Source organism: Acromyrmex echinatior, chromosome 10, assembly GCF_024713525.1.
Source record: "Acromyrmex echinatior isolate Ae372 chromosome 10, ASM2471352v2, whole genome shotgun sequence".
NCBI lineage: Eukaryota > Metazoa > Arthropoda > Insecta > Hymenoptera > Formicidae > Acromyrmex > Acromyrmex echinatior.
The window spans coordinates 1,672,374-1,685,472 of record NC_141861.1 but is presented as its reverse complement, the minus strand read 5'-3'; the positions used below and the strand labels follow the sequence as shown (position 1 = coordinate 1,685,472).

Below are 13,099 nucleotides of genomic sequence, written 5' to 3'. Positions count from 1 at the left end.
TTTATAATTGTCCCTTCTCGTGTCTCCCTTCTTAACACGGCTCGACCTCGCGGAGCAAGCGCGCGAGCACGCTCGCTTCTTCTTCGTTCCTTCAGGTTTAATATTTCAAATAAATGCGTGCATTAACGCGCTATCTCGGCGCGATCCTCTGTTGACTCCTAACAACATCGAGTGAGCCACTATTATGACCTATCTCTGTCCGTCTCGTTACAATGTCTCCCCCGCTGTCCTGTACATCTCCCTGCCGTCTCCGTTTCTGATGATAATAATTACACGTAATGTGACGTTGTCATATAACATCGTGTGTCGAAAAAAACATTAAACTTTAGAATTTTTACTTTTTAAATGAATTTTTGCAAATGAACAATCGCATAAATAAAATAAAATAAATAAAATAAACGAATATCTCACTTTTTTTTTCATTAAGTTATTTATCAAATTTCATTTATTAATAAAATTTATCGTATTTAGTGTGTATGTGTAGCATTAGGTATGTAATATATTATAAGAATTGATATATAAGTAATATTAAATTTCTATTTGTCGTATGGACATTTCTATCCCTTGTTAGATTAACGTCTTTCATTCGATTGAACATGAACATCAGGACTATTCAGAGGTTGAAAGACTCTCTCAGATGGACCGATGCGTTTATCCAGCGAGAGTAATAAGTCACTCGGATAAAACATTCGTTGCCACTTGTGTGTATCCATTAAGAGATCGGTGGGCTCTCGTTAATTCTAATGATGTAGATCACCCTTCACCGCACTTTCGTCTCATCCCTGCTTGGAAATATGAGAAAGGCGCTCCCCCAAGCAGCGGCGGTTGTATCGCGTCTCCGAATTTATCTTCGGCTCATTAATAAGGGACGACAAGCATCGATATGGAAGTAAGGACCGAAAACAGTAGACCAGGACGAAACGGATGAATGAACAAGGAGGAAGAAAGCTACTAATCCAGGTAGTCTCGTTTACCAGTTAGGTCTTCTACTCGCGTTTTCCGGTCATCAGTCATTAACGCGCTACCGGGTGTCCGTGAAAATGTTTGGTTACCTAATGAGCCGATCGTAATAACAGGATCTGGTCTGGACATCATCCGTAGGGCGGACTGGGTTCGACCTTGTAACGACCAACCTGTCTGAAACATAACAGCGGGAGTTTTTGATTTCGTAACTGATCGTGAGATTCCTTCATATTCGTTTGTCTTGTGGCTGTTGGGAAATCAAGATTTACTTTACCTCTTGATAGAACATTGCCAAGAATATGCATCGCAATATTTTACGTCTCTTAATCTCTCTAACGTGCAGCACGATCTCAAACATGAAAAGTTTAGCCTGTTTAACTTGGAAAACGATAAGTTATTGTAATGTAATATGTCATTTTAAATCATTTAAATTTTTAAATTATATATTTAAATAATTAAACTTTAAAGAGTTAAAATTATTAGAGGTCGAAAACGAGATTTTGAGGACTGGTTCAACACAAATAGAAACATACATGAAAATATTTCTTATTAACAGTATTCCATTTTTAACTCAAGTTATCACGATTAACGTTACGGTATTCAGAAAGAATACTTGCAGATTGTAACGAAATGAAAGCGTCATCGCATTTCTCGCTCAGGGATTTGGTATCGACCGCACCCTTTAGCCATGGGGCCCCACTTGCTCGCCCTCTTGAAAAAATACCACACCCCCCGCCGTGAGTCAGTTCCCCACTTCCCTCGCGCCTCCTCACTCCTTTCTCTCTCCTCTCTCTCCTCTCTCGCTCCTAATATATATTTAATCAGGCTCGAAAGTGCGCTCGCGCGGGCCATACGAGGAGGAACTTAAAACCTCGACTCACACTCGAAACACGACGGTCACCCACACTCGGACCGGGAACATTAAGCTGACACCCACACGAACGCCGCGAGGAGACCCTCCTCGTTCTTTTTCTCCTGCTCACTCGCTCCTTCTCCCACCTGCCGTCACCGGTCGGCGCTCTCTTTCTCGAATGGATTCGAACACCTTTTTTGAATCAGAGGGTCAAGCGACTCGGCCGTAGATCATCTTAATGCCTCCATTGTTGTTTTAGGATGCCCGCGACTGTACCGGGTCTCCGCCGCGATAATGTCGACGTATCTCGCGCGAGAAACGGGAGAAAGAGGGCGAGAGCGGTCGGTGGAATGAACGTGGCAGAGAGGAAAGAGGTACGTTATTGACCAAATTCCAGGGCGTGTCTCGACACTTTAATGTCTTTCCGTTGCCGGAGGATTGCGCTCGGCGCGATGCACACATCGTGTATCGCGCGCTCCCGAACTTTTATTGCGACTGAAAGTGAATTTTTACTTTATGCCGGGAGTCACTCGGCTCTCTTCAACCGATCTTCCGCGGTGTGTACGGTCCACTAGGGTGAGCGGAGCTCTTTGAACCGAATTCCTCTCGGAATTGGCCGAGTGAAAGAGTGTACACCCGTCGCGTCACGTCCCTTTTGTATACATATCTCGAAGAGAATATTTTTCTACGTGCCTCTTGCGTTTTAAACGAATTAGACTTGTTATGACACCTCGATTTCTTGATCGTCGAGCTTTTATTCCAACTTTAGGTCTTAATTACAGTAATCGTGATGAAGAAATTGAGCGATTATGGAAGTTGCGTTCCGTTCCACGCTTCCGGTGAGCTAACATGGCTTTTAGATATTCGCCATCGACCTGGCCACGCTCGGTACGTCTTTGTAACGTCTCCGACGATGTATTGAAATAATCGCGGTCGTTTCTTGCGAGCATTCCGCCTGAGTTCCATGAGTGGTCCGCTTTTTCGGTACTTTCCGACGATTTCAGGACTCGGCGCGATGAACAGGAAAGGCCACTCTTGGTCGGCTTGTAAATCCACCGTCCCTTGTAAATCCGCCTGTAATTCCGAGCGGAGACACAAACGCGCGCGGGTGGCTTCGCGAGTGGGGAGGGAGGGAGGGGAGGGGATAGGACGATGAAAGAGAAAGAAGAATTACGATCGACACGAATCGCGAATTATCCTTGAAAACAGACCGCAGTAGACATCGGAGGTTGCAGTCGTTGACATCGGAAACTACTTCGATCTTCGATTGGCCAGTTTGCTTGTTTCCAGATTCAGACACCGAAAAGGAACCGGACCCTCGCGAAAAGTTTCTTTTTATCGAAGAAACGTTCTTTGCTTCTGCGGAGAATCAAGTTGCTTAAATAATCGGAAAGAGTAAATAAATGAAAATAAATTTAGCTTTTTATGCATTTAGCTTTTTAGTGCATCATGTCGAAAAATTACTCCATTCTCTTTCCAAGCAGCATAAAAATTCGAAGGACGTCTTAAGGATACTTTACGTACATTTGAAAAAGTTAGAATGTCTTTTATTTTTACGATTTTTAAACATTTAAATGTTACGTAGATTCTCCAAAGATTTTCTTCTAAAAAAAGTGAAAAAGAAATTGAGATGAAAGAATAACAAAAAATAAGAGTATACAATTCTGTTAAAGATTTATTTGTATAGAAAGATACATTAATTCCCGATCGTATACAAAGAACTTTACCAATTGCAATGTAGACGCATCTATTGACGAGAGGTTGATGTCTAGACTTATCTTCGTGTGGGAGTGAGAGCAGCAAGGTAAATACAAGATGAGGGCACGTGTAATAAGACGGGCGCGAGGTAGGGGAGGGCGAAAAAGAGCATAAAGAGTAGAGACGGGTAGGAATCAGAACCCAGCCCTGACTAATCCGACTGTAGATCTGATCTCGCATCAATAACCTTAATAAACCAACAACCACTCACGCTAACGTGTAACACAACGCAGACGCGATATCACGTGGTTCCTCTCTCGGGCCCTTTAGCGCTCCAGGCCCTTCTACCCACAATGCACCAGCTCGATTGGCATTTAACCCAAGGCCCCGGAGCTCTTTTTCGAATCACCTTCGGACGCGCCGCGCGCGCACTCGAACTCATCTTCGACACTCCCGAGATCGATGAAGTTAGTACTTTTTGCCGCGGCCAAATTCAATTTAGTTCGGAGCAGGTTAGCGAATCTAAATGCGCGACCAATTCGATCGACGACTGATTGTTATCTTGGCTCACGGATTTGCCGTGATATTTTCACTCTTCAGGACTCTTAATCGAGAAGGTGCACCGGTTCTCTTTTGCATGTTACGTTGTGTTGGGTTTATTTCTGTTTAATATTACGATTTCTTTTTTGCATGTTCTTCCTAGGAGCAATCGATCGTAAGGAGATTGCTGGGTAATTTCGGAACCCACCGTAATAATAAAGTGTCAATAAAGAAACGCACGAGGGCCTGGATGCGCGCGATTCAATTCTACGCGTTTTCTCTAAAAGTGAACGCAGATAATTTAGGACTCCCGCTACACGCCGACGAATTTTGGTTCTGCCAAGTGTTATATGCGGCGAGCGACATAAACTCGGCTCGTAACGACGTTTGCTATAGAGATTTCCTTGCTCTGGTCCTCTCACCCCCATTCGCGAATCTGGACGAAGAAGTTGCTGGCGACGGAGCGGAAAGAGAAGGGGGGTTGAGGAAGAGGGGAAAGAGTAGTAGGTGGAGGAAACCTGGCATATGCATAAGCGAACCTTACCGGTCTCTGACACCTCCGAACCGCTAAACCTCCCGCTTGCACCCTGCAGTCTCGCCTTTTTCTTCCTCGAATCTTTTTGGCTTTCGCCCGGGCTCGTTCTTTCGTTGGTTAATTAGATTTTGATGGTCGGCGCGAGCATTTGCATCCTTTATCCCGCAGATTCGCTGTTTCTCTCGTGCTCACCTTCTTTGCTCTGTCTTCTCTTCGTCGGACTGGAAACGAGACGAGAGAAGGAGTGAAGAAGAGAGACAAGAGACTAGTGAGCGAGCGAGCGCAGAGAGAGAGAGAGAGAGAGAGAGAGAGAGAGAGAGAGAGAGAGAGAGACCGCATTGCATTGCTTTCTTCTTTTCGCGTTATTCCCTGACTCCGCAGGGGAGAGACGTTTAGGCCTGCGGATGCTTAACTCCAAAGCGATTTAGCGGCCCAGGGGCCAAGTGTCAACAAGCCGGCACTGCTCAGGTACGTACATACCACCTAACTGCAATATTTCAGGGTCGGCCGGCTCTTCGCTCGTCCTTCTCACCCGCTCTTTAAGCCTCTCATCTTTTTATTACTCTGTCTCTTGTGACGGACGAAACCTGGCGCACACGTATCAGTTTGTGGACATGTCTTGCTCTTACCCGCAAGCCACGCTCTTTTGTCTGGCATTGTCAAAAATTTTTGAAGATTAATCTATGAGAACTATCGGAATCGATAGTTCTTTGTACGGCTGACATAATGGCTGCATTCAGAAAACATAACCGTTAAGTGAGCGCTCAGTAATTATTACCTGTGATTGGATCCATGATCCAATAGCTCTTTAGATCCATGATAAATTTAAAAGAAATAACAACAAATACATCAATAACAACATGCGTTCACTCAACCATTGTGTTTTCTGAATGTAGCCATTATGTCAGCCATACAAAGAACTATCGATTCCGATTCTCTTAGCTTATGTTTATTATCCATTTTAGAGAAATACAGTCAAGAGTCACTCTTGAAAGTCATACTTAGAAATGAATGTATCATCGACAAATATTACAGAAAATTATTATTTTTTGCTTCTTTTATTCTTCTTACTTTCAAAAGTTATTTTTAAGTAACCAAGTTCAACATGTTTCGAAACTTACTTTGCTGTTGCATAGGGCGTTTTACTTTCAAATAAAATCTCAAACAAGAATTTTTTAAATTATTGATAAATTTGCAAATCTTCTTTGAATATATCTGCGGGCGATATAATACGATTAATTCTCTGTATCGATATAGAATTATACGAGCTGTATTATATATACACTAAACAGCCGATCGATCGTGTATAAGTATACACGTGGTAGCCACTGAATTGCGGCCTACATCAAAATCCGCGAATTCAACCCGGTTGCGGGAGAGTTTCGCGCGTCTCGAATTCCGACACGACGGCATCGAAGGTATGAGAATACCTGGCGTGAGGGCAAACGTCAAAACACACCTCGTCCACCCACACGATCGTGCGAGCGGGCACGTACTCGTTCGGACGTACGCGCTCGCGTTCGCACACACGCGTCCAGGATTCCTATGGAGCGACCAATGACTGGAATGACTTGCACTCGATGTCGAACCGAAGATCCCTCTCGGTCTTCCTCGCTCCCCCTCATCCCTCTACCCGTTCACGTCTCTCTTCCACTGTCGATCTGCTCGACGTTCGTCGTCTCGGTCGGGCTCGCTCGGGTTACCTTCTCCGAGGGAGGTGCGGGCTTAATTTAATTAATTCCATGCGCCATCTTGACAAGTGTGCGCCCCGTACGCGCATCCAGAGAATAATTTTCATACTCATCCACCTTCCCTTCCCCCCTTCCTTCCCTCTATCTCTGACTTGTCTCCCTTCTCTGTACCGATCCCTCACCTCGTTCTCTGGCTCCTCTTCGTCCGCCATCTCCTCTCATAGTCCCTCGCTCCGGACGCTCAAACCGTTTCTTCGGTTATCAGATCCCCGATTCATACTCGTCAAGCGCGAGCACGCTGCGAAGAGGCGCGGGAGGGTGGGAGGACAGGAGAAAAAAGGACGCATTTATCCGCTCCCATCTCGCCGGGATCATTTGTCTTTTTGATGTCGCGCCGTATCTGATTCGTTAATTGCGAGACCTTGCGTGTGATCGACTCTCCTCGGTTCATGCGGGGAAACGGAGAACGCGGGAAATGAATGCGGAGCAAGAATGATACTTTACGGATTTATTTGGAAATGGATTTGGAAGATTTGAATACATTATACCAGAATACGTGGTGAATTAATCTCAGCGAAGGAAGAATATTATTGTCGAGTTTCCTTGTAGATATAATGCATGGAATTTTAAATGTGCACGAAGTGAAAAAAAAGAATATAACAAATGTGACTTAAAAGATGTTTGCATAAAATATCACATTGAAAGATAAAACAGCTTTGTACATATGCGTATGTATTTCTAGATGTTATTGTTCGTTGAGAATATTATCATTATGTCTGTTTTCATCAATGGTACTTTAGCTTTATTCTCGATTCAACTAACTCTTCACCTTTTTTTCTAATTTTACATTGTGGAAAGTTAAACGAACAAAAAGACTCGATTATTATGTAAGAATTACAAAAAGATGGAGAGAAAGATAAACCGAGATTAATCTATATTGGTCAAAATGCGCATTAGAGATTTATTATATATTTATAAGGATATTGAAATTTAAAAAGAGCGCGTGATTTAGAGAAAATATAGCTACTATATGTACATTAGGCGGTTAAATTACTGTTATTATTAATTGTTTAGTAATAATTATTAAATATTACATCAATAAGCAAAAATATATTTAGTAATTAATTATTATCAGATTTTTTCATTACATTTTTACGTATTATTGATCTTTTATATGGACATATTTATTTATGTCAGAAATTGAAAGGGCTGAAGATACATTTCGATACTTTTTGAGATGTTAACGTATTCTTTTAAAGCAAGTAAACAATTGTTAATGATTTTATGCGTACATGAAAAGAAAGAAATATCTAAAAATTCACTAGGTGTAGATCTGAAGATAATTTTATTAAACAACCAAAATAATTATGTCGAACGCTCAAGTTGATTTTCAAAATTTTTTTGCAGCATTGTCATCAACTCTTTAAGTGTTCTGTTATAACTATATTATTTTAATAGTTCATCAAAATTATTTTCAGATCTAGCAAAATTTTTAGATATTTCAGCAAACTCATTCTTTCCACAATATATAATTTGCATTAATTGATGCCTGATATATAGTGATTTTACTGCCGTTGCTATTGATAGAACATACGAGGCTTACGGGGCAATAAAAGTTCCGGATATCGGAGCAGCGAACAACAAAAGCACAGACATCAGTGGACGAGCGTTATACGCAGAGATGGAGATAAATCACAAATCGGTGGGCTGGATCCGAAACGATTCACTACGGTCTTCCCGAAAATAACCAGCGTTTAAAAAATTTCAGTAATTACGTACAGGCGAGGAGCGCAAAAATGCGCGATCCGCCGGACCACTTTGCGTTCCACCCGCGGTTGCTTAAGGCGATACTGTTGTTGAGCATCAGCCGCAGGAAGGAAAGGAAGGAAGACGAGTCCGTCATTTAAGTCGCCGGCCTCAAACCTTTAGCGCAGATTTATGGGTAATCGAGCGGCAAAGGCGGCCATCATCCGCGACGAGTGCCGAGGTTTCGCTCTTCAATCGGCCGACAGGATCGAAGTGTTCACTAAAACCGAAAATTGCAAACGGAGAGAAATTTATATGGAGCGACTCTCTCACACACAATCAAGATCCTCTAATCGTTTCCGTTTTACTTTCTTCAGGGGGGTCTCGTAGAGCCGTCTCGTCGATTAATCCCATTGGAATTCGCGCAACTATTACTGCGTAGGAATTTAAAAATAAAACAATATGTGCGTGTGAAAGAAACGTTTAGCTAGACTTTTTCAGTGATCAGACATATATTCTTTTTTCGTAGCTGACAGCACAGGAATAGTTAAGAAGAGAAAAATTTTTTTATTTAATAATTTTTTTTAATAAAATGGCAGATCGTTCTATTATAGTATTCGAGAATTTAGATAGGTATGTTGTGTTATATTATCTAGTTGACAGTTACATATATCACGTGTATCCAACAGTAGATAACACAAAAATGGCGTTACATCTTTGAGCCTGCCATATATCATAAATGATTAACTGTGAGTCTTCTGCACTTGAAAGCAGTTGCGCTCACTACACTCTCGCGAATATCAAACATCTTGCAAACATCGTTTTACTAGTCATATTGATATCTGTCATTAAAAGAGAGTACAATTGGTCAACGACATCGTATACATTTGCCAGTGGAGTCAAAGGGCCGAGAGTGATACCTCATTCTTCAGTGATCGATTACACTTCTCTGTGGAACATGTCGCGGTCTCAGGATGGCACTTAAGCTCCCTAATTTCCGATCAATCAAGAAACTTTTCGTGGAAATAAAAAATGAATCACGATGATGCGCCGAGCGATCCCCGCTGCTAACTAGGCGCACAATGCCTCGGTATTAGAGAGAGGATAGGTTCGGATTAAGTTCGTCAGACTTGGTGACCGCCGGTGCTAGAAATGAAATGAGAGAAGGTTTGAGAGAGAAAGAAAAGAAAATGAGAAAGAGGCAGAGAAACCGTCGCGAGATTTTCGATATCGAAGGTGAGAGGAGATGCGTGTGTGAGAAGGAGAAGATGAGAGATAACTTCTCTCTTCATCGGGAGCGCGCGATGAGAAATAGAAAACGAAGAGTGACCGCTTGAGATTGGGCCGCCACAAGGGGGGGTGTCAGGGATGGTGGCCCCGAGATGAGAAAGATGGAGTGGAAGAGAGAAAGAGAAAGAAAGAGATCCTCGCGATCGATAACTAACTCAGCGTGATTACTGAAAAATGGCTGTCAAACATTCTTGTCCTTTTAACTTGCTGGGCTACCCCACCCACGGAGATCGTCCTCCCTCTTGACTTTTTCACTGTCCCTCCCCAGCGCGCTCTCTGTCTCTCCGCCCTTCTTGCTAGAGAGGCTTGGGCGAGAGGAGACTAATGGTTCACGAACGTGACGGACCATGGTCCTTCTCGACGAGCACAGATCGCTAATTTCCGGGATCCCGCTGCGGGCACCAAAATCTTCTCCGATTCGGTATTTGAGTACTCGTGTTCCCTCATCCTGGCTCTTTCATCGATCTTATCGATTCCTTTTCGCGATTGCTATACTTACATCATTTTTGATATCTCCTCATTAATATGCAGAATAAATGCAGCGTATACTTGGCACACCCTCGTGCCATTTTGAAAAATTGTTAGTTATTTTTAATACTCTCTTAGCTAAATTTACTGAACAAAATTTAAAGAACGAGTAATCTATCTTTCGAATAAACTTATTTTTTAACGAGACAAATTTGATTTATACAAATATATAAATATTAATTTAATCTTTTAAAACATAAATTATAAAATAAAATACAAACTTTTGGTTTATAAATATCAAACAATTTAATTATAGTAATCAAAAATTCTATCAATATTTCTTTAACCATATATATTGGGTCATCTAAAAACCGCGGATACTTTTTAGATGACCCAATATTACGTAACAATATATGATTAAAGAAGTATTGATAGAATTTTTGGTTATTATAATTAAATTATTACGTAATGAAACATATATGATTAAATATATTGGTAGTAGATAAAGAAATATCAAACTATGCCCTTTTTTCCTTATCATAATAACCAGGCATTTGTATATTATAATAACATATTACTACATACGCACTAACTAAATTTTAATTGATATACTTGAAATGATCCAAATATTTGATTATATTAATCAGAAATTCTGTTTATTTCCACCAAAATCTACTCAATCAAGCATATCTTTTTAGTTAATCATGATTGTTTTTTCCATTCAAGATAACGTGGCGATTTTTTAAATTCTATATTTTATAATATAGGATTGTTGAAATTGAAATGAAATTCTATGGCGTCAACATTGTTCGACGATATTTCACGGAAGCCTCACGGTAGTTATATCATCTGCAGTCGTCACCCTTTAATAGAAACCGTACGGCTTCGAGTATCCTGCTTTTCTGTCGAAATTTCACGCACGTATCCACACGCTGTTACACACGATAGAACACAAACGGAGACGCTGCTCGGTTAAAGTCAGCGGCAGCCGCCGGTGAGATTATGAACGAGCTCGACTTAAGAAAGGTCTGACCGTACATAAGGGTTGTGCTCCCGCTATATTTATTTATTTTTTCACCCCTCCACGCTCGATCTTCTCTCTACTCTAACGACTGTTATAAATTTTTCTGCAAATGGCTCCTTAACGACTATCTTAGACACTTTCAACGGAAGTAATAACGAAAGAGATTACTTCCCCCAAATGCTCCAAAAAACGGAAAAATATCATATAATTTAAATAAAGAATAATATATAATAATAGTACGAAAACTAGTTTTTTTCATCTTTCTTCGATGGTAATTAAATTCATATAGGAGACGCATGATCTAATTTTATGAAATCCTGCACCATTTTTGTTAAAAATAAATGTTACATAAAGGAAATGATACATTAACATTCTGTAAATATCGAAAATTTATTCATAAACTGCTCAACAATTTCTCAAGTATCTAATTATATTTTTTTTAATTGCAAGAGATTTAGATTTTTAACCTCACGTAGTATCGAACGAATCAGTACGCTCTTTATTCTCTTTGGAGAAAACACAAGATTGAGAGAAACGCTTCCAGCGATCTGTTCCGAATCGTGCGTTCTAGCGCGTCACGAAGCGAGTGCGCACGTCTTCGTCTTGTCGGACAATCAACGAGGATCGACGAGAACCGGACAGATAGGAAGACGGCAGGAGGGAACGAAGTGGCGGAAAGGGAGAATAAGGAGAGAGGAGAGCGGTGAGGATGGAGAACATGGAGAACATGGCGAATGAGGCCGAGAGAGGAGAGCGGAGGCTTGGCTTGGTCCCGCGTGTTGCCCGGGGGTGCCAACCGCAGGATAATAATTTTATAATTGGGGGAATTACTCCGGCTCGCCGTGGTACAGTCCGTGTACGCGGCGTGGGAGGGTCCGCCGACATTGTTTCCAACCGTACGAACGGTACGGCGATCTCTTCACCGGCTGTATCTCCGGCTCGGGATGGAGCCGTGGGTGAGATATGGCCGCATAATCATCGAATCATTATATCCACTCTCGAAATACCACGGGGCCCTGGCCGGAGCCATGGCCGAATTATAAGATTACGCATGAGCGCAGCTTACTCGTTAAAAACATTATGAGCACTTTATCACGGGAACCCTCATAGGGCCCGCGCGATGCGCGCGCGATTCCGGCTGAGGAAACCCTAACCGTATCCCTAAGGTCCTGTCGCAGGACGGCCCGTTTAACCCATGACCCGCGGGCTCCTTCGGTGCTCCTCCGTGGAGAAACGATTAACCCGACATTGTCCCGCGGGACATTATCGAGCATGGAAAATGACGCTCTATAATTATCGAGCGATTTAGTAATTTTATGCGAGAAGCCGCTTTCGCGAGTCTCATCGTTCATGCATGAAACCGCTCACGATTACGATCCCAACGATCGTTGTTTTCAGAAATTCCCCCCTTTCGTTTTTCCGTTTGATCTTTCACTCATTATCAGCGATGTGTAAATGCGATTCCATATTTAATATCGGTGGTATTCAAATGCACGCGGTGAAGACCCGTGAAGCATCACGGATCTATGTAATGTGTACGATCATTATCTCAGACAATTACCTCGTATTTCTCGAACCTCACGCCTTATCCGTACTGAAAGCAAGAACAGAGTTGTACGCCCGCAGGGATGTTCGGAGTATTCTCTCTCATATGGTACGTTCGTATCAACTTCTTCTGAATTGTCCGACAAGAGACGTGGCAATCGTGACCCTCTACCTACCCGATTCATCTCTTAGATGCTTTATATATTCTTCCTTTTTTCTTTAACAATGATGAGAGATCTGAATTGCTATTCTAATTCAACCGGCACCCAATCGTAAAACATCAGTTACAAGGTTATTTCACTGCATAAGCTCGACGCGTACAAACATTATATGCGAGGCGCTTGAAAGTGCATCGTACATTACAAGGTCAATATCCTGAATCTCTTTCGCAGAAACAGCCTTGCAATAATATATTAAAATATATTTTGAATTTTTAGTATATTATAATATTCATGAGAGATATAGATTTACACAGTGAAAATAGGTTTTACTTGTGTTAAAACCGGTCCTTGTTGAAATTTTTCTGTTCAATTTTTAACATACCTGAGTGTTAATTTAATATGTGTGGTTATTTTATTTGAACAAATATAAAAATAGGATTGTTTAAAAATATTAATTCTATCTTTATATAGATTTATCTTTTATTCAGTAAGTGAATTAAAAATGAATATGCATGTGTTACATGTGCACATATTTTAAATTGCTTAATTTAAATTAATTATAAGTGTCAATTAATGTAAAATTCA

The 13,099-nt window shown here is 41.4% G+C and overlaps 1 protein-coding gene and 1 long non-coding RNA gene across 2 annotated transcripts; both read right to left on the bottom strand.

Moving 5' to 3' along the window:
* Positions 1-427: 427 nt before the first annotated feature.
* On the bottom strand, positions 428-1,548 carry LOC147908204 (uncharacterized). The gene is given in 2 exon segments (XM_087410781.1): positions 428-1,137; positions 1,238-1,548. Coding segments are annotated over 2 exon segments (363 nt in total). The 5' UTR covers positions 1,322-1,548; the 3' UTR covers positions 428-858.
* Positions 1,549-3,649: 2,101 nt separating this feature from the next.
* Positions 3,650-7,666, bottom strand: LOC147908203 (uncharacterized). The gene is made up of 3 exons (XR_015546529.1): positions 5,711-7,666; positions 5,066-5,239; positions 3,650-4,810 (listed from the first exon to the last, which is right to left on the bottom strand). It is a non-coding gene; the product is annotated as an uncharacterized LOC147908203 (long non-coding RNA).
* Between the last annotated feature and the right edge of the window lie 5,433 nt (positions 7,667-13,099).